Genomic DNA, 25,747 nt, shown 5'->3' with positions numbered 1-25,747 from the left:
AGTATTTGTTCTAAAATTAGTAATTTTCCTGCAAGAAAAACATACAAAGGATAGACGACTCTTGAAGACGAAAGCCTGTTCCCATTGCCGGAATAAACCAGCAGAGGCTTTTGTTTGGTCTTGTTTGGTTTCAGGATGAAATCATATGGACTTTTGTGTTAGTGTGTGTGTCCTTGCTGCCACCGCCATGGGCTCCCTGCAGCTGCTGCTGCTACTGCACCACCTCACGCTCCCTGCTGCCACTGCCATTAACACTGATGTTGCTGTCTCTGATCAGGTGGCTCTGCTTAACTGGGATAGCGGGGAGAACAGAAAAGGTGGGAGAGGATGATGAGTGGGAAAGGGGTGAGGGTGGGATGGCGTGAGGACAGGTGATTGAGGAGTGGGCGGGCAAAGGGTACAAAGTGAAGAGTGGGTAAGTCAGCGAACGTGGGGGCGATTGGTTGGTAAATAAGTGAGGGGATGAGCTGGTGGGTGAAAGGGTGATCAATCGGTCAGGAGAGGCAATCAATCAAGCGGGCACCAGCTTTTTCGGCAAATATGGTGCTTTTATTTTTTTAAAATTCCTTCTATCTGGTATAACGCTGTATCAGATAGCAGGCATTTTCAAAAAGCAGATGGGGCATTCATACGTGTAACTGATTCTAATTAATTGATTCCACATCTGCTGCAAAATAAACAGATCTCTGACAGAGGGGCAGAAAAACTCACTTCCCCAGTACAGTACTCAGCTTGTATATGTACCTCATGTGTATGTTAAAATTTAATTATTTTTTTAAAAAAACAGAATCTGTTACAACAGCGGGTCTTTTTGTCAGTAAGATCAAGCCCTTACACAAGGGAGCCATTCCTACAAGTACTTTTGACAGGATAAATCCACGGCACATTAGCCTGAAATTGCAAAATAGAACACTAGATTCTCATGACAATCACATATAGATTTATACAAATTAACCACACTAAAAACAGATAAACGCACCAAGAATTAAAGGCAAGAATTGATGGCTAGAATATGTATTTCACCAAGGCACTTAAAAGATCCCATTACAATTCTGCTGATTAAATCCCAGCCCTTATGCAGTCTTATTGCTAAAGTACCCTCCCCCCAAAGTACAAACTACTTTTATCTGCTTTGAGAATTTGACAATGAAAAACAGAAGTTTTACATCTAGAATTTTTTAACCATAAGCCCCCCACCTGAAATTGTTTGATATTTGTATTGACTGGTTACCATGGAAGGGAACTGAAATGATAGTTTACTTGAACTACTGTATACTGAAAACTTCTTGATGAAAACATTCCATCATGACTCAACTTCCTATTGGCCTTTTACTGCCACACTATGAATGCAGTTTCTAAATGGCTGACTAATCAAGACACATTAGGAAATAATGTGATTCCAGTCTATATTATGGTGTAGACTTTTCATGATAAAATTGCAAAGGAGCTATTTCTATATTCTCTGCATCTCAACCCTCTGTTTCTCATGTTCCTGTCCAGTTTCTCTCCCAACTTCTCCACAGATTCCTTTTTTGGGTACACCCTTTAGATATCTACAGTATATGCAACAACAGATTATATTCTGACATTTCTTGTCTATTTTTCCAGTACAGCTTTAGACAAACTTTTAGCAAACTGTTTAGCACTAAAACACTTGAAAAATGAAATAATCACACACTTCTATTTCCCACACAATTATTTTTTTACATGAAAGTTGTTAAGGATCTCCTTCTTAGGGACAGGTTGCACAAAAAGGGGGGGGCACATATGGAACCAGACTGGAAAGCACTACAGTACTCCCTTCTCTTTTAAAACAGGCATCATACTGCTAAAATAGTTTTTTAAAAGAAGGTAAGCTTTGGAATTTGACCAAATTCCGGGAGGCAGTGGAGGGCCTGGCATGCTCTGGTCCATGGGGTCATGAAGAGTTGGACAGGACTTAACGACTAAACAACAACAAGCTTTGGAATGGGAAGCTCCCACCACATAGGGGAAGCACCATCACAATAAACTCTACCACCCTAGTGCAAAGCAATATAAAACAAACATTTGTACTGTGAGTGAGGGAGAAAAGTTCTGGGAACTAATGAAAAAATGGTACAAAGTAAGGTAAGAGGACTGCCATCTAGATATCAGGGACGCTTCCATTAAGATTAGTGAAGCACTCTCTCTGGGAGACAGTCTTTAATAACTAAACTTTTGGTTGCTTTTAAAAATTATGTCCATCTCATCTAGTTTCACTATGATTTAAGTTTGGAAAGTAAGCAGAAGTCACTTTACAGTTAATAATTTGTAGTAATGACTGCACAAAAGCATGCACATTCAAACTGAGAAGACTCAAAATTATTTTTTCCATCCAAGGACAACATCATAAGATTTACTTCCATGAAGAAGCAAAATATTCAAAGAAAACATTCAGTACAAGACAATGGTAAATTTGGAACATACTTATCATGATAGTCCTCATTGCCTGTCCCTCCAACACCAAAGTGGCTCGAAAAAGCAGACAAGTTCATATCAACAAACAAGGAACATGTCTTTTTTTAAGTTAACGGCTCTTAGGGTTATTAAGAGCGACCTCAAATACTCAGAAGAAGTCGTTAAGATACTCAGCATCACATCTGGGATAGCCTGTAATAATATATTATTCTAGGAAAGATTATTCTAGGAAAGTCCATTTCTCTTTCAGATATTATGAGGAATGAAACTAAGCTCAGAGAAAATAATAAATTCTGAGGATAGGCGGAGGATAATGTCATAGTCCCTGATCATGAGAAAATCCCAAGGGCTGCAATACACATGCACTATTGATGAACCCCCTACGTTTGCAGACCACAACTTGCCTCCTCATGTTAGATAAATTTAAGGTGTCTCCATGGCCTGAAATTTTCACTGGGCTTATCCTGAGCTAAAGATGTCAAGGATTATTTTAGCCCTCTAAGACCAGAAAATTACTTTTCATATCTTTCTTTCTTCAAAAGTATATTACCCTCAACTTACAGACGGCTCCACTTACAGACTTTTTGAGTTACAGACTTCTCTGGCCGCAAAATTTAGGTTCTACTTGCAGCCAGAGAATCAACCTACAGACCGAAAAAACACACCAAAAAAACAAAATGGAACAAAAACGGCCGGTTACGGATTAATCAGTTTTAAATGCATTGTAGGTCAATGGAGCCTCGACCTACAGACTTTTCGACCTGCAGCCACCGTTCCAATACGGATTAATTCTGTAAGTAGAGGGTCCACTGTATATTACAATGCAGAAGCTGATCCAGCCTCTGGGGTGGTTATATCAGTTCACATTTTCAAGACTGCCACAGTGTCTCAAATATTACTGTGTTTCCCCAAATATAAGACAGGGTCTTATATTAATTTTTGCTCCAAAATGCACTAGGACTTATTTTCAGAGTATTTTTTTTTCATGTACAACAATCTACATTTATTCAAATACAGTCATGTCATCTTTTTCTGGTTGCTGCACAATGGTGGAGGGCGGAGTTTCACTTAACTGGGGCTTATTTTGGTGGTAAGGCTTATATTACAAGCATCCTGAAAAATCATAGTAGGGCTTACTTTCAGGTTAGGTCTTATTTTCAAGAAAACAGGATAGTTAACAGTACTGTGATTCAAACAGACTTTGAATGATGCAGCAAACCTGTACTTGTGCAAACCAGACACAATGATTACAAATAACCACTCAGAGCACTGTGACCAAGCTTCCTAGAACTGACATTGACACAGAACTATAAAAGGCCGTTAATTAGAGAGAGAGAGAGAGAGTTAGTTGCTTGTAACTTGTGGTGACCCTATGAATAAGCAATATTCAAAATGCCCTGTCCTCAACAGTCCTGTTCACCTCTTGCAAACTCATGCCTGTTGTTTCCTTTAGGAAGTCAATCCATTATGATAGGAGTAAATGTTTGACTTATTCAATTAGGCAGAAGCCTCATAAAAGATTGTTCTTACTTGAAAACAGGCTGTTTGGTTCGTGTATTCAAGAAGAGATTAGCCAGCCTCGTAAAAGCAGGCTCGACAAAGCAGGCTCGACCCCCCCTCCCTTGCTTTCTTTCTTCGTAGCTCAAGGACTTACGCTTTCTGAAAAAAAAGGCAACATACTAACAGTAGAATGGAATGCAGAGGCTAACAAAAGACAAAAGGACGATTTAGGGAAAGTGAATTGTTCTGCGCATGTTTAAAATGTGTTTTCACTAATCCAATGAATTTTGCTAACTAACTTAATGACCTTTTAAGGAGATTGTGAGCCCACCCCAATCGCCCTGAAGGGACAGGCTATAAGAGATTGTACCAATTCCTTTGTTTCTTTGAAGAAACCCTAATCACCTCAATTAGGTGAAATGGCTTTCTTCCCGCTATCTGCAGTAGCGTCTCTATCATGCAAATAAATAAACTTCAATAGAAAGCCTCCGTGTCTCAGTTCTCTATTTTTTTTAGAGCTTTCCTCCATTAGAGAACCGGATAACAATTTTGGGGGCTCGTCCGGGATCTCTAAACGCCCCGATTGGGGCTGGGCTTTGATCCAGTTGAGGTCAGGCAGAACAGGCGGCGGTAAAGTGAATCGGAAGGCGCCTCTGCCTCTTTTTTTGGCAGCCGCTTCCTTGCCGACGCTTTGGCTGCTTGGCATCACGAACTCGGAAAGAGGCACGAACGCGAGAGGTTTTTCAAGCTGGCCGGCCAACGGATCAACGAGCCAGCAGACCAACGGACCTTGGTAAGTTGAAGTGGGAAACTCTGAAAGGGTTGGTCGTTGTTGTGTGAATGAAGAGTGTGTGGAGCTGCAGTTCCCTACAGTAACCGATGTGCGATCCGGTACCCTGGGTCAGGTCGAGAGAGTGATTGTCATAACCCTATTTGTGTCTGCGTTCAAGAGACCCCTTACTCTTGACGCAAAACCCTTTCCCTAATTGTCTCTTGTCTCCCGTGGGATGGGAAACCAGACAGACGTCTCAGAAGGACCTGGGGTCCAGGAGGTCCCGGGGAGCGGGACCGGAATTCCGAGGGGGACGCCCCGACTCCAAATCCGCTAGGCGAAAGGGAGTTAGGAATTCCAAGCAACAGTGCGCTGGGCAAACTGTTGCTGCATTGGGAGTCTGTAAAGGTACAGGAGTTTCAGACAGAGAAGGAATGGTCCGCATGTGCACTGAAGTTTAGACACAATTTGATATTCGTCCTAAAGGGCCAAAATTTGGCCCATCCGCCCCGTATCCCTTATGTAGATTTTTGGATATGGTACCTAATCAAATTTGGAGGAGGATGGTGGCGAAAATAAAGACGGGACGCTGTCCGCAGGACCAGTGACCCGCTCAAAGGCACGGCAGATAGAAGAGCAGGGAGCTAGTGCCCAGTATCCACTCAGAGAAGTCTCAGAGATGCTTTAGGGACTATGATTTACAAGCCCACAGAATTGCTGCACATTTGTAAGCAGCTGGCCGGAGTCACATATACCAACCAGGCATTGGGTCATGCTAGGAGACTCTGGCAAGGGCAAAATGCCGCTCGAACCGAACAGGCGGCCAGGGAAGCACTTCCAGAAGTAACCCCTGGAGATTGGGATTTCCAGGATGAAACTATCAGAGGGCGAAGTGCAGAAATGAAAGAATTTTTGTTGAAAGGGCTAAAGGCAACAGTCCCTAAGACTGTTAGTATGAAATTGGCTTTTGGTCAAAACCCAAGGAAAAGATGAAAGTTCAGTTGAATATCTGGAAAGGCTAAAACGCAATATGCGCAGATACTCTGGGCTGGACCCAGAAGATCCAGGAAATGAAAATATTCTGAGGTTGGAATTTGTGTCAGGATGTTACTCGGACATAAAGTCCAAATTACAGAAAATGGATGACATGATAACCAAACCCATAGGACAGTTGTTAGCGGAAGCTCAAAAGGTGGTAGCAAGAAGGGAAACTAGAGGAGTTCTCCTCTGCCCTACCCGCCCAGAAGAGAAGGGAATGAAGAAGGGGGGCAAGGGGCCCTGACTGTGTTCACTTTTAAGGTGGCTCAGGAAATACTTAGGTGAAGCTAGGCAAAGAGAGAGAGAGTAAGGAAAGGAGGGAGTAATTGGAAATATTGTAAAGAAGGCAAGCACAAGCTGAACCAACAAGCGATGCAGCTAGAGGAGAAAGGAGATTCAGGAAAGGAGTCCTTAATAAAATTAATAGTGCATGCCAGCTCGGACAGCAGAACTGTTTGCTCTAAGCTGAGCACTACAGTTAGCTGAAAGGAAAAAAAGGATCAAAAGAGAAGAAGGAACGTAACTTTCTCAGTAGACACAGAGAATGTTGTCCAAAAGTGTACATGAAATGGAATCCTCAGGAGGAGTCCTAAGAGAAATAGGAGTGAATGGAGTCTCTTTGGAGGTTCCCATTTGGAAACCATTAAGTGTTAAGTAGAACGGGGAGTGAGAAAAAGCTCTTTTGGCTTGTTAAACTTACTGGGGTATAAAGGGTTAAGAGTAGGCACAAAGAAAAGGAAAAAAAATCGCCTGGTGTTGAGGGAGGGAGATCCCGGCCAGCGTTAGGACTGTATAAACACATGCAGAGACTCTTACATAGTAACTGAAGCTGATACCCATGTGCAGGGACACTGAGACATGTCAGCAAAGGAAATGCCTTGAATTGAGAGGCAAATCGAAAATGAATCTTTGTTCTGACTTTAGTGATTAACAGGGTAATTCTTTTCCATCTAAAAGGGCTGTAAAAGCCTATTGGAAAGCTACACTTCTGGATCTGTAAAATTTGTAGTTGGACTATGGAAAGCAATATTCACAGATTTGACATTGTTGCAGCCTTAAGAGAATGGGTCTTAGAAAATGGGGAAAATCACACACACACACACAAAAGACACTAGGGGAATTGTTGACTATGGAATCCCACAGAAAAACATGCAGGACAATGACAGATGCAGTATGTGGATTGTTGGTAGAAGTACGTGTTTAAGAGCCTTTATTGAAAAGAAGGCTTCGGAGGTGTGAAGGGCAAAGCGCAAGTTAGAAGAACAGGAGGAGAACTATGTTGGCGGTGATGCATGTATAGAGAAAATGCAAAGGAAGAGAGTTTGAAGACAGGAGAAAGTGGGAGCTGGAGAGACAAGGGGGGTTGATTTCGCACCAGGAATGGTTTGCTTGTTTTACCAGGATTGTTACATAGGCACTTTCTGTGGGAATTCCTTAGAAGTCACTTCTGCATTTAGGGGTCACTACCAGTCTTAACAGTTTAAGAGGTTACCTGGATCAAACTAATATCAGTTGAGGGAATCTTCTGCTGACTGTTGTGAACATGTGTGGTATTTTTATTGAGAGTGAATTATCCAGAAGCCACAGAGGATCTAACCATTGGCATGGATGCCTTGCAAACTATGGGCTATGGTTTAATCCCTATAGCAAACAACTACATCGAGCCCAAGCCCAGAAATTGTTAGGAAAAATATATATATTTCAGTTTTAAGGTGAAGGATTTGAGAACAAAGGAGGAATGGGAACAGATTGTTCCAGGAGTAAATGCAACATAGGAACATGATGTACTGGGAAGGAGGACATGTTGCTTTGTCAGATCCAAAGAAACCTAGCCACCTATTTGTAACCGTGAGTAACGGGGTGGTCAAGGGAGTACTAGCACAGAAGAAGGCAGGACGATACCACCCTTTGAAGCGATTGTCCTGCATTCTTCGCACCAGCATAGGACTATCCTCACCCATACAGCTAGGCGATGGATGACGGACAGTAGGCTGCTACAGATCGAGGCTATTCTCCTTGAAAAACCCGATCTAATACTGACCATCATCAACCATTGTGGCCCAGCAGAGGGTTTATCAGAAACTGTCAGGAAAGAAATATGTAATGAACATGATTGCATTGCCTTGACTGATCTACAGACAAAGTTTAGGGAAGACCTATAGGAAGAGTCAAGAGAGGGGGAATGGAACTTGTACACTGACGGTTCCTCTAGAGTAGTGAATGGGAAAAGAATAACGGGATATGCGGTGGTAGAGGGGGGGGCTTGAAGTTAAATCTGGACCCCTTCCCCCGTCTATGTCAGCCCAGACTGCAGAATTACATGCCCTAAAAGAACTTTAGAAATAAGCACAGGAAAATCTGTAAATATCTGAACGGACTCTAAGTATGCATGTGGAGTAGTACACGTTTTTGGAAAAATTTGGAGTAAAAAAGGATTACTTACATCCCAGGGAAAGAATCTGGCCCACCATCAGTAGGTACTGGATATCCTGGAAGCGTTGAGCCTCCCGTCCGAGGTAGCTATTATCCACATTCCAGGGCACCAGAAAGGAAACTCCCTGGAGGTAGTAGGAAACAGGCTGGCTGACGAAAAGCGGCGGAGAAAGAATTGAATCCCGCCCTCTTAGCAGCCCTTATTCCTACCAGTAAAGAGATTACTGCCCCTTTGGTGTATTCACAAAAGGAGCTTGAATTGGCAGAGGCGCAGGGAGCTACAATGGTGAATGGCCTATTGAAATTAAAAGATGGAAGACAATGGCTACCCGAGGGGGTGGTCAGGGAAGTCCTCAAGGCATTGTACGAGGAAAGACAAGGGGAAGTTAAGGCTCTGGTCTCAGCCTTTCTGCAAAAATATATAGGGAAGAAAGTGTGGTCACATGCCAACACCATTTTGGCTCACTGTATTCCTTGCCAAAAAGGTAAATGAACATTTGCAATGTGATTTTATTGATATGCCAAAGTCAGGACTTTGGAATCAGTGTTTGGTAATAACTGATCAGCTCACTGGCTGGGTAGAGGCTTACCCTACGGCTCGGGCAACGACAGGGACAGTTTGTAAAATCTTATTGGAACAAATTATTTGTAGATATGGGTTAATCCAATCAATGGATAGCGACAGGGGTAAAAAACTGAAAGGATGAACCAGACTTTAAAGAAGCAAATTAATAAGTTGATGCAACAAGCGCAGTTGCCCTGGCCGAAGGTTTTGCCCCTAGCTTTATAAGCCGCATAGCATTACAGGACTCTCGCCCTTTGAAGCCTGTACAGAATGGAAATTTGGGATGTTAATACACAGAGAGTGAGCCTTAATAGATTTGTACAAGGATGCCTTTATAAGAAAGTATTTGCTGGCTCTGTTCTCTATTCTTTCCGATGACAGGGAGCGAGGCATCTCAGTGCAACGAACGCCATTGGAGGTAGCAGTGCATTCCTTCCACCCCGAAGATTGGGCTTATATCAAGGCATGGAAGAGTGAACCGCTCACCCCAAGATGGCTTGGTCCGTTCCAGATACTGTTGACAACAGAGACTGCCATCTGAACTGAGGAAGCTGGTTGGACTCACTATACCAGAGCCAAGCGCGCAGTCGACCCTGAGGGACGGTGGAAAGTCGTGCCTGTGTCCAAGGACGGACTAAAGACTATTTTTTTAAACGACATATGTAATGTCAATTAGTCGGTTAGCGCATAAATATTGTCCTTTCTTTAGTGTGTATATAGAGGTAAGAAAAGTTAATAATCTGGTCCAAACTTGGAAGGTGAATTTAAAAGCAGACAGAAGCAGGTGGGGACTCTATTTCTTTAAAGGATATTCAATTGTGATCAAGTAGTGTTGAAGGACGAGGGGACCATTGATTGGGAGGAGGAAAGGAAAATTTTTAACGGAGTTTTTACAGATTTGTGGGATTCTTGGTGGTGGCACAATTAGTACTGCAAAGTTTGCCCCATTACGAAAGATCAAGAACCTTGTGAAAGTACTGACACTGATAGTTACTCTGAAGAAGAGCTTGAATGAGGATTGTCGGATTTCATTGTCCTGCCCAGGTTACCACTATTTGGGTAATTGCTGTTAGAGTAATGTCTATAACTCCCTATATAACAGGTAGAATTTGTCCCTGGTTTTCTTGTTCAATTAGTCGAACACCAAAGGGGGAGGTGGAAGTGTGGAAGGTACAAATACAAACCACTTCCTATTGGGACACTGAATACAAAGGGTTGGCCTGTGGTAACCAATTGGTGGTACGCAAAGAGGTACGAGGTAAGGGCCGTGGAACCTTGTATACTAGCACTGAGTTGGCTTCAAGTCTAGAGTTCTGGCATAACCGAGATTGCAAGCAGTGCCCCCTCATTAAAATCAGAGATAGCAACATCAGCCCTGGATCAGAGTCAGACTCTGACTAGGTCATTCCCCGAAGAAAGTGGTCTTTCTACTCTCATACTTTCACCTCCCGGCAGTTTACTCGGAGTATCAGGTGATATCCGGAACTTAAAAGACCCCCTGATAGGATTGGATCCTTTTGAGCCTTACTGTTTATTGCATTGCCATTTTGCCCTCACCATTGGAGTGCCAGAATAACTAAATTTGACGAAAACCCGGCTTCGAGGTGGTATGTGCTTAAGGTGGGATATCCTGAAGGGTTGTGGACTGAAAGCTTGTGGGCTGTAAAAACGCCAACTGCAAGCTATCCGTGGAGAATTCGATCTGATAGCTCGGCGCAGGCAGAGACCAATTCCCAAGGGATGGCTCCGTTACGCATCTTCGGTGCACCACGAAACGTGTTGGAAGTGCAAGAACGCAAGCCCCTGGTCAGTGCCCAGTCTAGATTCAGAGGACGAGGAATGGAACTCCCACTACAGGCGAAGGTAAAGCCCACCCCTCTAATGTCTTGGAGAAATATCAGGCAAATGCTTATTGGCAGACCAAGGGTTGATGGCAAAATAATGATAGTGTTAGGGCTCTTTTTGAGCCTTGTGCTACAAGCTACAGGATCCACCTGCCCCTGTGTAATAACGACAAGACAGGGAAGCAGGGAACAACAGACCTTAACCTATAAGTCCATCTTCAATTGTGTTGGTAATATTGCCTCCTGTACATTTGACAAAATTTGTCAGGACTCCCTGGGAACTCAAACTTGTTATGACCCTAGAGAAAACCCCGAGAGAATTTGGATTGAATTCCGTGTTAACAGTAAACTGATAACGCGAGTTGAGCAAAAAGAGGACTATGTGTGTACAGCAATTAGTAATGGAGGCTGGACTAGAATTAAATGTGGTGGAATAGGCTGGGTTCAGCACTACATGGTACAATGAAACTGTGTGAAGTGAGCCACCTGATCTACCACGCACTGCAAGCCTCAGGAAGGTGCCTGTAAAGTCCGATTGTACCTGAGGCTCCTATGAAAATTGTCCAAGTAAAAGAATACCTCAGGCTAGTTAAGGGGAATTTTCAATAACTGGAAGCAAACCTTGTTCTTCCTCTGTGTAGCTTTGTTACAAGCTGCATTACCACAGACGCAGACAAAATTATCCCAGCCCAGGAAGAAAACTATAATTGTGAATAAGTCAAAGGAAGTATAAAAAGAAAAAGGGGGGAATTGATAGGAGTAAATGTTTGACTTATTCAATTAGGCAGAAGCCTCATAAAAGATTGTTCTTACTTGAAAACAGGCTGTTTGGTTCGTGTATTCAAGAAGAGATTAGCCAGCCTCGTAAAAGCAGGCTCGACAAAGCAGGCTCGACCCCCCCTCCCTTGCTTTCTTTCTTCGTAGCTCAAGGACTTACGCTTTCTGAAAAAAAAGGCAACATACTAACAGTAGAATGGAATGCAGAGGCTAACAAAAGACAAAAGGACGATTTAGGGAAAGTGAATTGTTCTGCGCATGTTTAAAATGTGTTTTCACTAATCCAATGAATTTTGCTAACTAACTTAATGACCTTTTAAGGAGATTGTGAGCCCACCCCAATCGCCCTGAAGGGACAGGCTATAAGAGATTGTACCAATTCCTTTGTTTCTTTGAAGAAACCCTAATCACCTCAATTAGGTGAAATGGCTTTCTTCCCGCTATCTGCAGTAGCGTCTCTATCATGCAAATAAATAAACTTCAATAGAAAGCCTCCGTGTCTCAGTTCTCTATTTTTTTTAGAGCTTTCCTCCATTAGAGAACCGGATAACAATTACGTATTTATTTTCCTCTTTTCCAGACACCTTCAACCTCCCTGAAAACTACTGTCTTTTCCAGAAAATCCTTCCTTCTCATGATGTGCCCATAGGAAGGAGAGCTGCAGTTTCAACACTGTTCCCTCCAGAGCTAGTTTAGGCTTGATTTTATCCAGGACTCACTTGTTCCTCTTTCTGGCAGTTTAGGATAGCAGCAAAGTAGTCCTCCAGCACAACATTTCAAAATAAACCATTTTTTTTCCAGCCAGCTTTCTTTACTGTCCAGGTTTCACACGCACACATGGTGATTGGAAATACAAGTGTGTGGATGATCTTGCTCTTAGTCTCCAGTGGCACATCCTTATACTTAAATTATCTTTTCTATTCCTACTTCGCTAACCTTCCGAGTCTCTCAATTCTGTTGTATGACATGGACTTTATCACAGGCTACTTTTAAAAAAGAGGCATCTGAAATGTGGATTAATCACTGGATGCTAAGAATTTCCTGGACTGAGAGGGTGACCAAGCAATATTCAAGTGAATAAAAAGCAAGTCATACAACCTAAAATGCAAGAAGCTATACTACTTTAGTCATGTAATAACTGTACCAAAAATATAGATTGTTACTAATGATCATTCAAGGTAAAATCCATGCAAGCAGAAGAATTTATTGGCTGAGCAATGTGAAAACTGGATTTTGTGGAACATAACATTATTGTTTAGATTTGCTTTATCCAAACTCGTAATATCTATGATCATTGCCAACCTCTGGTGCGTAGATATTAAATATTAGGCTGTGTACCTGATGAAAAAACCACCCAAAAACCAGCTCTGAAGGGTTTACCAGACATGTTGAACAGATGTTGCTTGCAGTGCAAATTATTTTCCTTCTAATTCTGCAGATGGAAAGAGTTTTGTATGCAGATATTCCCCCCTGGATTAAGCCCTTAATTTGTTACAGATAAATGTGTTCCCCTTAGGTACCTAAACTGATTTCCCAATGTCTCCAAAATCTAACACCTCCATCTTTATTGAGTACATGCCACTTCCTGGGACCAGATCCTTTGTTCTAGACTACAGGTACAAATCTTATTCAGTCTCAGATTATCCTCTTTACTCCTCACCGCTCCCTGACACTATTACTCTGTTTTCACTTGCATGTACAGTACATCCTTAAATACATCACTGTATTCAACCACTCCTTATTTTCTCCCTATTCCTAATATGCTTAACTTTATTTTTGGACTTTAAGACTGTGAACAAGGTCTGAAATTTGTAACTTTTTTACAGTAACTAGAAATTTAAGCTATTTATGAAGCAAAATTTTAACACAGGCCACCCAGTCAAAAATTCTACTACAGTATTTCCTATCACTTTCAACAACCGACAACGTATTTCCCACATGTGAAAGAGATTTCCCAGATCACTTTATATGAACAAAAGCAAAACAAAAACCTGGAAAAGATCAGAAACTGAAGTTATTGGAGCTACTGTCAAGATCCCACTATGTTCAATAGACTTGTGGACAAACAGAAAACAACAACAAAAACAACAACAACAACAACAACAACAAAACAGAAAGGTGTCTAACTTTATTTATTTATTTTTATTTATTTATTATATTTATACCCCGCCTATCTAGTCATTTCGACCACTCTAGGCGGCTTACAACATAAGGATAACAAGTTCTTAAAAAATTTATAACAATTAATTAATTAAATGATTCTATAAGATGGGGAAAATAAAAATAAATAAAGAGAAAAAAAAGGAAAGAGGGGAGGAATTAACTGGAAGGGAAGGCCTGCCTATACATCCATGTTTTTAGTTGGTTCTTAAAAGTACCCAGCAAGGGTGCAGCGCGAATCTCCGGAGGTAGGTTATTCCAGAGATGAGGAGCCACCGCCGAGAAAGCCCGGTTTCTAGTTCTTTCTTTCCGGGCCTCCCTCAGCGTCAGGCTCCTCAGCCTCACCTCCTGGCTCGCGCGGGTGACACAGGTAAAACTAGTTGGGAGTAAGCATTCCACCAAGTATTGAGGTCCTAAACCGTTTAGGGCTTTATATGTAAGCATTAACATTTTGAAGTCAATGCGGAAACGGATGGGCAGCCAGTGCAGCATGGCCAGAGTAGGAGAGATATGTTAGTATTTTCTCACTCCAGTAAGGAGTCTGGCCGCCGCATTCTGCACCACTTGAAGTTTCCGCATCAGCTTCAAAGGAACCCCCACGTAGAGCGCATTACAGTAGTCTAATCTAGAAATTACGAGCGCAAGTACTAAGGCAGTGAGCGCCCCCATGTCTAGGTAAGATCGCAACCAGGCAATCCGCCAAAGGTGGAAAAAGGCGGTACGGACTACCGATGCCACCTGCGTTTCCATGGCGAGCATTAGGTCCAGGTGTACCCCCAGGCTGCGGACCCCACTCTTCATGGCCAGGGCCACCCCCCCAAACATGAGGGAGTTTCCCAAGCCACCATCCACAGGGCCACCCACCCTCAGAACTTCCGCCTTGTCCAGGTTCAGCCTCAGCCCGTTCTCCTGCATCCACTGCTGTACGGCCCCCAGGCAGTGCTGGAGGGACAGGACGGCATCACTTGCAGTTGGTGAAAAGGAAATATAGAGCTGGGTGTCATCAGCATGTTAATGGCACGATGCTCCACACCCCCTGATGACCCCACCCAGCGAGCTCATATAGATGTTAAACAGCATTGGGGAGATGATCGACCCCTGTGGAACCCCACAACTGAGACTCCATGGGGCCGAAATACTCTCCCCAAGCTGCACTCTCTGGGGGCGGTCCTCCAAGAAGGAACGGAGCCAGGCTAGAGTCAAGCCACCGATGCCCAACTCAGAGAGCCTCCCCAGGAGGATACCGTGGTCGACGGTATCGAAGGCCGCTGAGATGTCGAGGAGGACCAACAAAGAAATTTTACCGCTGTCGGCCTCCCTCAACAAGTCATTGTACAGGGCGACCAATGCCGTCTCTGTACCGTGGCATGGCCTGAAGCCCGACTGAAAAGGATCCAGGGCATGTTTCATCCAGATGTGCTTGAAGCTGGTCAGCAACCACCCTCTCAACTACTTTGCTCATGAAAGAAATATTGGCGACAGGCCTATAATTGCCAATTTTGTCTGCCGCCAAATTAGGTTTCTTTCTTATGGGCCTAATGAGTGTCTCCTTGAGGGCAGAGGGAAACCTGCCCTCAAGGAAAGAACCATTTATTATTGCAGTGGCCCATTCTGTTGTTATCGGCCTGGCTGCTTTGATTAGCCAAGCCGGGCAAGGGTCCAAGGAGGAGGTGATGGCTCGACAGCTACAGAATCACTTTGGCCACAGAATCAGGCGTGACAGGCTGAAAGGAGTCAAGGGATACCGATCAAAGTTAGTCAAGAGATGGCAAAATAAAATGTTTAAGAGCAAAAGAATGTTAAGTGCAATTATTCATTCTCAGTGAAATATTGATTCAGTAGACTGTTAAAATATAGATGGAGGAACTTTAAATTTGTAAAAGAATAGGAGACAATTTCATTCTAGTGTACAATGCCCAAGGTGTTTGTGGATAAACAGTAAAACAGTAACCACACCATGTACTTCCAGGGGAGGGGGTTAATAGTTAAAATATTCTTTGAAATGAGGGATATATAGATTCCCCCCCCCCATTGACCTAACACACCTAGAGATTAAACTATTTACAAACTGTCAGTCATGATGCTGGCATGAAACATTTTGTTTTTGCACTTGCACAAAAGGGATTGAGCTGACAGTTCTGCCGCATATACGAAGGAGGAATACAGCCAAGTCCTTCACAGCTGGATTTACTCTACTGCACTAAATGAACTGCAGGCATTTGCCAGTAAAATGTGCCTCTGACTCAGGAAAAAGCATGAATGTTCACCCTTTCACAAAAAGAAAATAAACCAAACTTCCATAAGGCAATTAAAGATTTAAAAATACAGTATGTGCAGCATCACAAATACTAGTAAAAATAAATCATATTTCTCATTTAAATATAAGAAGCTGTTATATAGATTTTGTATTTTCTTAAAGAACAGGAAAGACTGTCATCAGCCAAATGAGCTACTTGGTCAGAATTTTCCTCTGAAGAGCACATGGAATGTTTATGACCTAGTTCTTCTCAACAACACTCACTACAGTACCTATCATTCTACAGAACATAGAAGTTAAGGCCACGTATATCTGACATAAGATCAACTGAACTAGGTAGGTCTTGCTTCTGATTACACTGTAAGAGTGATATAACAATGGATTTTGTCAGTCTTCAACTGTATAGTTTGATATATGGCTGCAGAGGTCACAAGTCTGAAACTATTTGGAGAAGTTTGGATCCCAGATTCATTAGCCCACACTACAGTGTTGCAATTTTGTTCAGGATTTATTATACCAGGAAACAAGTAATAGTCAACTTTTGAACCAAGGCCAAACATAAAACCTATTATGTCAGCACTGCAGAACACTATGGAATAACTAATTCTAACAGTACTTTTCCTGCCTGCATTTCCAAGTCAATTTGCCGATAAAAAGGCAAAAGATAAACATCTTTAATATCAAGTGAAAGCCTAAAAAAGGGTTCAGATGCAATTCTTTCCAGTCTGGATACTTTCCCACCAAATATACAAAGCACAATCAATTCTATGCATGCCTACTCAGTAGTTAACACCAATACAATAGTTCCCTAGACTGCAAAGCACCGTTTAATATGATTTATGTTATTTAAGAGAAGAATATTTACACTTGGAATGCTTTTATGTAGGAATAAGGATGAATGGCAAACTTGCTCAACCAACTTCAGCTCATGGGAAGTTACTTATCCCTGATTTAGCATTTTATCCAAACTAGTGGTCCTAGCTTACAGCCCTCAAGACACTGTTGGCTCGAAAGGCAAACCCTTGATTGCAATTCTGGCATTGAATGGAACAAAACACTAGGATCAGATAACACTGTAAACCAATTGTTCTTGGTTTGTTTAGCAGTCACACTAAAGTGAGAACAAAGCAGGAGGTACATCATTTACAGTGTTCCCTAGTCACACTGGCCATGTGACAGCGGAAAACTGTCTTCTGACAGGCGCTGGCTCTATGGCTTGAAAAGCGGGATGAGCACCGCCCTCTAAAGTCGGACACGACTGGATTGAAAATGTCAAGGGGAACCTTTACCTTTTTACATCATTTACAATTAAACAAGAGTTCTTTAGAATCCTGGTGTTTTGTTCCATAGGTGTATAGCTTTTCTTTCAGACACCTTGTTTAGGAGATGTCATGAAGAATGCATTCTGATAGGAACTCTGTGGGATAGGGCAAATGAAACCACTTAACATATGGGGCAGCAGTGTCACAGTTCACATCCACTGGTGAACTGAAATCTGAAGTCAGGTCTGTTCAATCCAGGGTGGATAAAAATCAGTGTTTTTTAACATCATATTTAAATCAATATTTAAATGTACAGTAGTCTCATTTTCAATACTTTTCACAGCAGCAGATGAAGAACAGCTCTCTTTTCAAACAGACTTGTTTATTAATGAAAATTCAAAATGTTTGTGTTAAACTGTAACACCCTTAATAGTATAGGATCTCATTACCTGTTGGAGCAACTCTTTTTAAGTTCTACCTGTGCCACCCAGATTTGCTGTTGTGGGTAGCTACCTCAAGGAGGCTTGAAAAGCAACCCCGAGGAACTGGGCCTTACTGGTGGTGGCTGAAACGCTTGCCTTTGAATGCACACCAGGTACCCTCCTCCTGACCTTTAGGAAGCTGGCTAAAATTTAGCTTTTCAGATAGGTCCTTTAAGAACATCCTCCACCTGTGATACTTTTGTTGACCATTATCTCTAAGTATTTTTGTTTAGCTGCTGCCTTGGGGCAGGAGTTCTTTGTTGTAAACAGTTTATTATTTCAGGTCAAGATCTCTAGTCATGGAGCTTTTAACTGTTGTAAACTACCCACACTAGTGGGCTTGCCAGTAGATGGGCAATCAATCAGTCAATCAATGTCCCAAATATAGAATGTCAAGGGGAACAGATATATAATATTTCTAAACCAGAAAGCCAATCAACTCTAAACTTTTACTTTAAAAAAACAGTTTGCTTTGTCATTATAATAAAAAGTTTAGATTCAGCATGTTGCCATGATATATATTCCCACAACTCATAAACATGCTAAATAGCAGAGCAGCCATCTGATACAAGAACACTGTTCTCCTTTAACCATATGTTTTCAGAAATAAGGTCAATGGCAGTTACACCCAGGTAAGAGGGTATAGTATTATTTTATTTATTTTCATTTTTATGTTTAAATTTCTCTGTAGTATATTGTTTAAAATCAACCAGAATTATCCGCTGTGTTCAACTCTAGTCCATCTGTTCTATGACATAGCCATAGACAATTTTAGAAGACAATTTAGGGGTTTGAATCTCTAGGTCCTCCCACCCACACTCACAGTGCAAGTTTCTTCCTCTCTCTCTCTCTCTCCAATAGAAATTTAAAACTTAATATAAAACAATGGAAGTGAGTGGATGTCATGTTCTGTTTTGTTTGGCACAGCAACAGAACTTGCACAGCCCTACAATAAGAAAGATGGGAGTTGGAGAGATTAGTTATTTCCAGTGCTGTTAAAGAAATGCAAGCACACAGCACACCTACACGTTTAAAGATAAACACAGAACTCAAACAACACGCAAAAACTGCTGGGGGGGGGTCATCAACACAGGGAAGCCCCAAATCTGAAAGCCATTTGTCTAAGGGAAATTATTTTGATTTCTGAGGAAAGGTACTATGTACATGGTTAGAACTCCCAATCTCACCAGTGTTTCCCACATGTTGCTTTCTCGTTAGAACATAGTCCTGGCACTGAGGATAGGCTTGAGGGGTCATCACTGAAGACCTTTGGCGCTGGCTCAAGTTCCAAGCCATGGACCTACCTAATAAATACAAATTATTCTATCCCTAACTCAGGCGACTAACAGGATCGGGAACTTAAATGTTTTTCAGCAGGCGAGGTAAAGACGGCCAGAAGCTGAGGTCGCCTGCAACGTTACTTCTCTTTTTGGACAGCACAGAATAGGCATCCATCCCTTCACACCTTGGAAGTCTAACAGGTGCTTACGAAATACAAAATCCTCCCCTTCTGCACGTCCGCGACGAGGGAAGGACCCTATTTGTTTGGGAGCGTCCCCCCCCCCCCCAAAAAAAAAACCATGGGCTGGAGGCTGGAGGGAGAAGAGAGAGAGAGAGTCCCGAGCGACCTACCTGGAGGACTCTCCGCTGAAGCTGCCCCCGTCCAGGAGCCGCACCTTGCAGAAGAGGATCCCGTTGACGAAGGGGACGGAGGAGAGGTCGTCCAGCTCCAGCTCCACGCGGAATTTGAACTTCTTTTTCTTCATCATCATGAAGGCCATGGACCGGGGGGGGGGGGGAGGCGGGGGCAGGGGCGAGGGAGGAAAGCGGTGGCTGGAGAAGAAGGTGGAGGAAACGAATAAAACGAACAGTCGCCGAAAAGGGGCTGCGCCGGCGGCTCCCGCTATCCCGTTACCGGCTCCTCCATGAGGAAAAAGCCTCCGCCGCCTCTCCTGTGAGCAAGTCGAGGAGGAGGAGGAAGACGACGACGAGAAACTGAGGGAGAGTAAGAAGAGCTGGGGGAGGGGGGGAAGAGAGAGAGGAATTAAAAAAAAAAAACCCGCCCGCCCGCGCGCTCTACGTCTCCACCTCAGGCAGGCGGCGCTGCCTCTGCCACGCAGCGGCTCCCCGCACTTCTCCTCGTCTTGCTGAGCCCGCCCGCCTCTTCCCCCTGCTACGGCCGCCGCCGCCGCCTGCCTTTCAAACCAGCCCGCCTCCCGCTCTCCAGAGAGAGAGAGAGAGAGAGAGAGAAACTGTCGGGACGCTTCCTCGCCTGCCCCCCCCCCGAGCGGGCCGTCAGTCACAGAGTCACGAGGGGTCCCTCCGCCCCTCCCTTATAGCGGCTCCTCCGCTCCCGCCCCCACCCCGCGGCTTCAAGCCGGTTTCTCAGGACTGAAGGGGATTATAAGGTGGGGTGGGGTGAGGGGGGGGATGAGGGAAGAGACCCAGACCACCAGATAAGGCTCGTGCGGGTGTCGATCGTTGAATTCACAGGGCTACGTCAGGCGAGCCCAAGAAACTTCGCCTCCCAATTTGTTACACAAGCTCCACCTTCTGGACCGAGGGAAATGCCCTACATTTGTTTAGAATAAACCTATAATGGAAAAATTGAAATTAAAAGTGAAATTGAAAAGAGGGTATCCCTGTGAGATGGAGGGAACTACACAGGAGGAATTTGACCTAGGCTTACTATAAGGCTGACGAAAAGTGACAATCTTAACAAGCTGCAAGAGACGTTAGAGGTACAAGTAATAAGGCCCATCTTGTGTTGTGCCCCTAATCTTACCTTCAGTAAATTCATAGGCAGCAATCCTCATGAATTAAATGAGGCTTATGTCTCAGCAGCCAGCAATAGCACTACATTGTCTATCCTGGTATACTTTGCTATCTTTATCAGAAACCGTTATTCCCAGGTGCGCTTTCACAACTACTGTTCTGGATTAAAATTTTGCCTTTGCTTGAGTCACTTTAGCTCAGTGGTTCTTAACGTGGGCGATAATGCCCCCCAGGGGGCGATTTCATTTTTCAGGGGGGCGATAGAACGAAAAGGGGCGGTGTGGGGGCGCTGGAGCAGAAGGGGGCGGTAGGGGGGCGGTAGGGGGGCCCTGGAGCAAGCCAAACCTGTTAAGATGGCTGCAGCCTTTTTACAGTGTGCATGAATATATATTTTCCTACAATCTTAATTTAGTTTCAGAGTTTTCATCTTGAAATTTTTAGTTCCTGCATTGTGGTTTGTTTTTATGCCCTTTTTATATTTCTTTTTGCATCTTAAAATTCGATTGCAACTAAATCATTAAATGTTTTGGGGGGCATTTCATTTTCTTGGAATTGAATTTTGTTTTCAGGGGTCATTGGATTTAAGTGTAATAAATAAATAAATACATAAATAAGAAAAATATCATCACCATGGGGAGGGGGGCGGTGATAACTTCCTCAATGGCTCAAGGGGGCGTTTCTTTCAAAAAGGTTAAGAACCACTGCTTTAGCTAATCCAACTGTTGAGGGTAAAGTTTAACCACTCATTGAATCTGAGACAATGTATCTCCTCAGGATATCACTTTTTTTAAGCTGAGATGTGTTTGTATTATCAAATCAGAGGTTTTGAAAAATTTCATTCACCCCCTCCTTATGACCTTCTTGGCCCAAACCTTGGCAGGAGAATAGACTGCTTAATGCATTAGGGACCTTCAATCAAGGTGAAATGTCTCAAAATAGCACCTCTCTTACTATTTTAAGCAAAATACGCTCAGCAAAATTGCCTCAGTATTGAGCTGCCACTGGTATTATTCAACCTATTAAAAGATTACCCAGTTATGAAGTCAAAGAACCCTACTGCCCTACTGTTGGTGTAATATACTGGGCATCAATTACTTTTACTTACATTAATATCTCTCCCTCTCTCAAAGACGTGGTATATGGTTCTTCCCCATTCATGTATCCATCCCAACAATCTGCAAAGCAGGTTAGTCTGGCAGGCAAAGGTCAAAACTCAAAGGAGAGTTTCATGACTTAATTGATTTGAAATAGGTCTCTCTCTTGTCCTCAACCCCCTATACCAGATTGACAAACATAACGGCTGAAATCCTATTGCTTAGCAGTAGTAAGTCATCCTATAGTAGGGCCATTGAATCAGCTGGGATTTGGTGAATCTACTGCTCTGTAAATTCCATTGATTCAAATGGGCCTACTCTAATCACAATCTAATAATCTATCACATTGTGGTGTTGCAAAAAAAAAAAAACACTGAATTGCCCATAGTAGATCCTTTTCCTTGTCTGTGAGCTGAAATAATGCCACTGCCCCTTCCCTTTGCCTATTGAATAGGCAGTGACAGAGGCACAGTGGGTTTGGAAGCTTCAGGAGTTAAAACCTGGCTCCTGCCTGGACTGTGAGACTCAGTGTGTGCTAGACAATATTGACTCCTGGCTCCTGGCACTGTATGTGAACAAAACACGGGAGGCAGGCGGGAGGCATAATGGCTGAGGCAAAAGCCACAGAGCATGCTAAGGACTCACCTCATTGGGTTTTCCCAGTGCACCCATTTCTAAGTATATTTATTTCCTTAAATATACTTAGAATAGTAAATAGTGAAAGGATCACTATTTACTCCTAGGGGAAGGAAAAGAAAAAAGGAGGCATACTGAAGATATGATAAAAAGAAACATCCTTCTCCAAAAACAGTAATTGCTCAGCCTCTCAGTGATTCTGCAGGGGTGTACTTCTTATTTCAAATGTCTTTGCAAGCCTTTGGACACAGACCACACATACATTATAGCAAATAATGACTAACATTTTGTTAATTCCAGTAATTAAGCAGTATGTGTAAAGACTGCCAGAGAGGCTTTGGAGACTGCATTTGTCTCTAACAGAGCTACAGCTGGGGAAGAGCTGCAGCTGTAGTTCTTTATGGACAGTTCCTCCCTCTCTTATCTTGTTGCATTCTCTGAGATAACACAAGAAACTTGTTTACTCCAGTAAATGACAGAGAAGATGAGTAGATAGGGCTAGCAGGAAGGCAAAAGGAACTACAGTTGGATCTTTGTTCACAGCAGCAGGCCCATTAAAAGTCTTTGGGTTGCCACAAACTTGGCCAGCTCCTGATCTGGGTACCTATAGATTTCCTCAATCAGATCTAGGCAAAACATGCCTAGGAAAAGGGCTGTGGTGATCTGCTGTGGTTGAATGGAGTTGGGAGAGGGGTGTCATCTACATCAGGGGTCTGCACCCCTCCAGTCAGTGGCCCAGTGCCAGTCCATGGGTTTGCTGGAACTGGATCGTGGAGACAGATCTCTGCCTCCCCACCCACATGTGGGGGCGTGTCACACTCACAGGGGTGTTGCACTTGAGCACAACACCCCCCGCACATGGAGCCCCCCAACTGATCCACGGTCCCAAAAAGGTTGGGGACTGCTGATCTATATAATGTATATCCTCATGTCATGAGTCTGCACAACTGGAGGAAAATATAATCAGCAACAGACCAAGAAACTGTAACATATCTGCAAAGTGTAGTAGGCATTTGTATCTGTGAAGTTTGGTATTTCACCTGCTCAAAGCCACAAGAAGTTTCTTCATAGTCCAACAACTTCGTTACACTTCCCTCCCTGTTTTTTGGAACCTCGGTAAAAGGAATTAGCTCTTTTAAAATAAATAGCTAAAGGTGCAGTTGGACTGAGCTAGTCTGAGCTGTTTAGAATGCCTGGCCTTGATTTGAGCAATCCAATCAACTCCTGATGTTCACACAGGAATTGCACCTGCAGCCTGTATGGCTGTCATCTAGTATTACTATAGATCACTCTGTTTCAGTTTGTTTGGTTCCAATGCACATCTCCTCTTCTCCTTTCCTGTTTCCTGTTTCTCTTTTGCAGCTGGCTGGGGAAAAGGCTGTTTCCATTTGTTTGCAGGTGGGCAGAAATGCTGGGCTTTTTTATGTACACGAAGTGGGGGGAGGTTTATGGAGTAGCATATTTCTGCTTCCCTGTCTCTTCTTTTCTCCCTTTTTTTTAAAAAGAAAAAAAATATTTTTGGTAAGTGGTGTAGCATTGCACTGTTTCATCACTGAAAACTCCAGTGACCCTTTGACTGTCTTCATTCTGAAAAGCACTTCTGTCTTAAGAAAATAAATATTACTGCCTACTGTACTATTGTGCTATTTAGTTGTTTTGCAGCTGTGTTTCAGCAGGACTGAAAACTGGCCTTATTTGAAGTGATCCTAATTACTCCGGATAAACAGGAGACTCTCTCCTAGACCAATTTGGGACAATCTAGTCCCCAGTATGGACAGGCTGGGTCACTCTAACAAGTATGTAGTGTTGTTGACATTTTTAAGAGGGTCCCTAACCATTCCGGCAGGGAGCTACAGCACAGGATAAGCTCCCGTGTAGCTGGCCTCTAAGTGTCAAAGTTTAGACTGCCATGTCTAAGTGAGTTTTTCATGAGGAGAGAAGAAAGAGTTCCATGAGAAAGAGGAAGTCTCTTTTCAGGATTGTTCTTTATAAGAACAGATAGTAAGCACAGTCAGCAGTACAAATAATATTTTAAAAGCTGGTGAGACAGGAGAAGAGGAAACCATGTAAGCAGGAGGGTCTGTGGAGCAGGGGAGTGATAAGAAGCAAAGGAATGCAAGGAAAGTTAAGGACATACGTAGTATGTACATGGAAATAACATTATATTAAGTAAATATGGGACAAGAAAGCAATAACAGCAAAGGAGCAAATTCAGTCTCCAAATATGTTTATCTGCAAAATAGACATGAAATGGTGAGGTGTACGTTTTCAGCTCCAGTTCCTTAAAACATGTAAGTTTAGCTCTTCCCCACCAGAAAATCTATGGTAAGAATCATTAAATTCCTATGAAAATGCCACCAAAAGTGCCTTAAGGTGCCATTAAAAAGTAACATTTGAAATAACAAAGTGTTACATCTGAAAGACTGAGATGCTAACTTCAGTACTTAAATATTGCTCATTATCCTTAAAATTAATTTTGTAATTGTTAATTACCACTAATTATTATCCCTAATAAACTAATGTTATTTGTATCTAGTTACTTCCAAGCTTTACAATACAGTGGTCAGAATCTTTGTTAGTCTGGGCAAATGGGTTCATCTTATACAGTTCCTCAAAGACCTTCCTTGACTGCCTATTTAATTCTGAATGCAGTTCAGGGTTTTGGCATTTACCACTAAGTTCCTTGGCACTTGATATTCTGTTCCCTGAAGAAGCACCCTTCCCTGATTGTGTCTTAAATTTTTCAGAGAAGGCCCTCCTCTAGCTTTCTTTATTAGATAAACTAAATTTTCAGAAAGAAGACAGAGGGCCTCCTCGGTGGTGGGACCCCCTCTTCTGAGTGCTCTGCTCACAGAAACCTGAGTGGCACTGATGCTATCATCCTGATGCCAGTTTAACACATAGTGTGAGGGGGTTGCTTAAAAGGGTGCTCCCAGTGAGCTGTCTACTCCCAACCCATCCCCAGGAGTGTATGGTACTGCCAAGGCCCCAGGTGCCATGAGGGTTGGTGGGAGCAGGACCCAGGATGTCCAGACCCAAATAGTGGAAAAGGTACTGAAGGAAGGTAGGAGAGAAACGTAGCCCCATGAAGGAGATGGGGAGAAAAAAGAAGGAGCCCTAGAAGAAAAGGGGAAATAAGAGGGAGGTTTAGACACAAGGTCTATAAAATGGGCCTTGGAAGAAGTAGAGAGAGACTCAAGAGGGGAGAATATAAGTGTAAAGGAGGACCCTTCTCACTGTGAGGAAGAAGAGGCCTGGGATGATGCACAGGAAAAGCTGGAGGTAGCCTGCAACACTGTGGAGACCCCTGAGCCTGAGGGAGACTGGAACTTCATATACTGTATAAAGATGAATCTTGGATGGGGTCCTTATCAAGCTGAGAATACCAATGGAGGAGGAGATTCCAGCACTCCAGAATCCCACACCGCCTGAGGTACTGGAGGGAATGTTAGCCCTGCCAGAGACAGTATCTTCAATCTGGGCCCAGGTCAGGAGAACAGACTCTGGTGCAGCCATGATACTGGAGAAGGAAATGGCAGAAGAGTGCCAGTGAGTTCAGCAGCAGAGGCAACAGCACTCCCAGAGCTGTACTCTACCTGTGGGTTAAGTGAGCACCACCTCTTGCCCATATTGCAGGCATCCCAGCCCTTGCTCCTTAGTGCTTCCAGTTTCAGCACCTCATGGCAGTCACCACTAAGAAGAGTGGATGGAGA

At 43.2% G+C, this 25,747-nt stretch overlaps 1 protein-coding gene across 5 annotated transcripts in view; it reads right to left on the bottom strand.

Moving 5' to 3' along the window:
* EEIG2 (EEIG family member 2) overlaps positions 1–19,581 on the bottom strand; it is a 57,179-nt gene extending 37,598 nt beyond the window's left edge. For all 5 annotated transcript variants that reach the window (XM_020784686.3, XM_072998054.2, XM_072998055.2 and 2 more), the window contains exon 1: positions 19,162–19,581. In XM_020784686.3, coding sequence (XP_020640345.3) covers positions 19,162–19,310 — 149 coding nt within the window. In that variant the 5' untranslated portion in view covers positions 19,311–19,581. The remainder of the gene's footprint in view (positions 1–19,161) is intronic.
* Between the last annotated feature and the right edge of the window lie 6,166 nt (positions 19,582–25,747).

The sequence above is a fragment of the Pogona vitticeps genome, chromosome 4 (assembly GCF_051106095.1).
Source record: "Pogona vitticeps strain Pit_001003342236 chromosome 4, PviZW2.1, whole genome shotgun sequence".
Taxonomy (NCBI): Eukaryota; Metazoa; Chordata; class Lepidosauria; order Squamata; family Agamidae; genus Pogona; species Pogona vitticeps.
The sequence above is the reverse complement of the archived record's forward strand: the minus strand, read 5'-3'. Positions and strand labels throughout refer to the sequence as shown.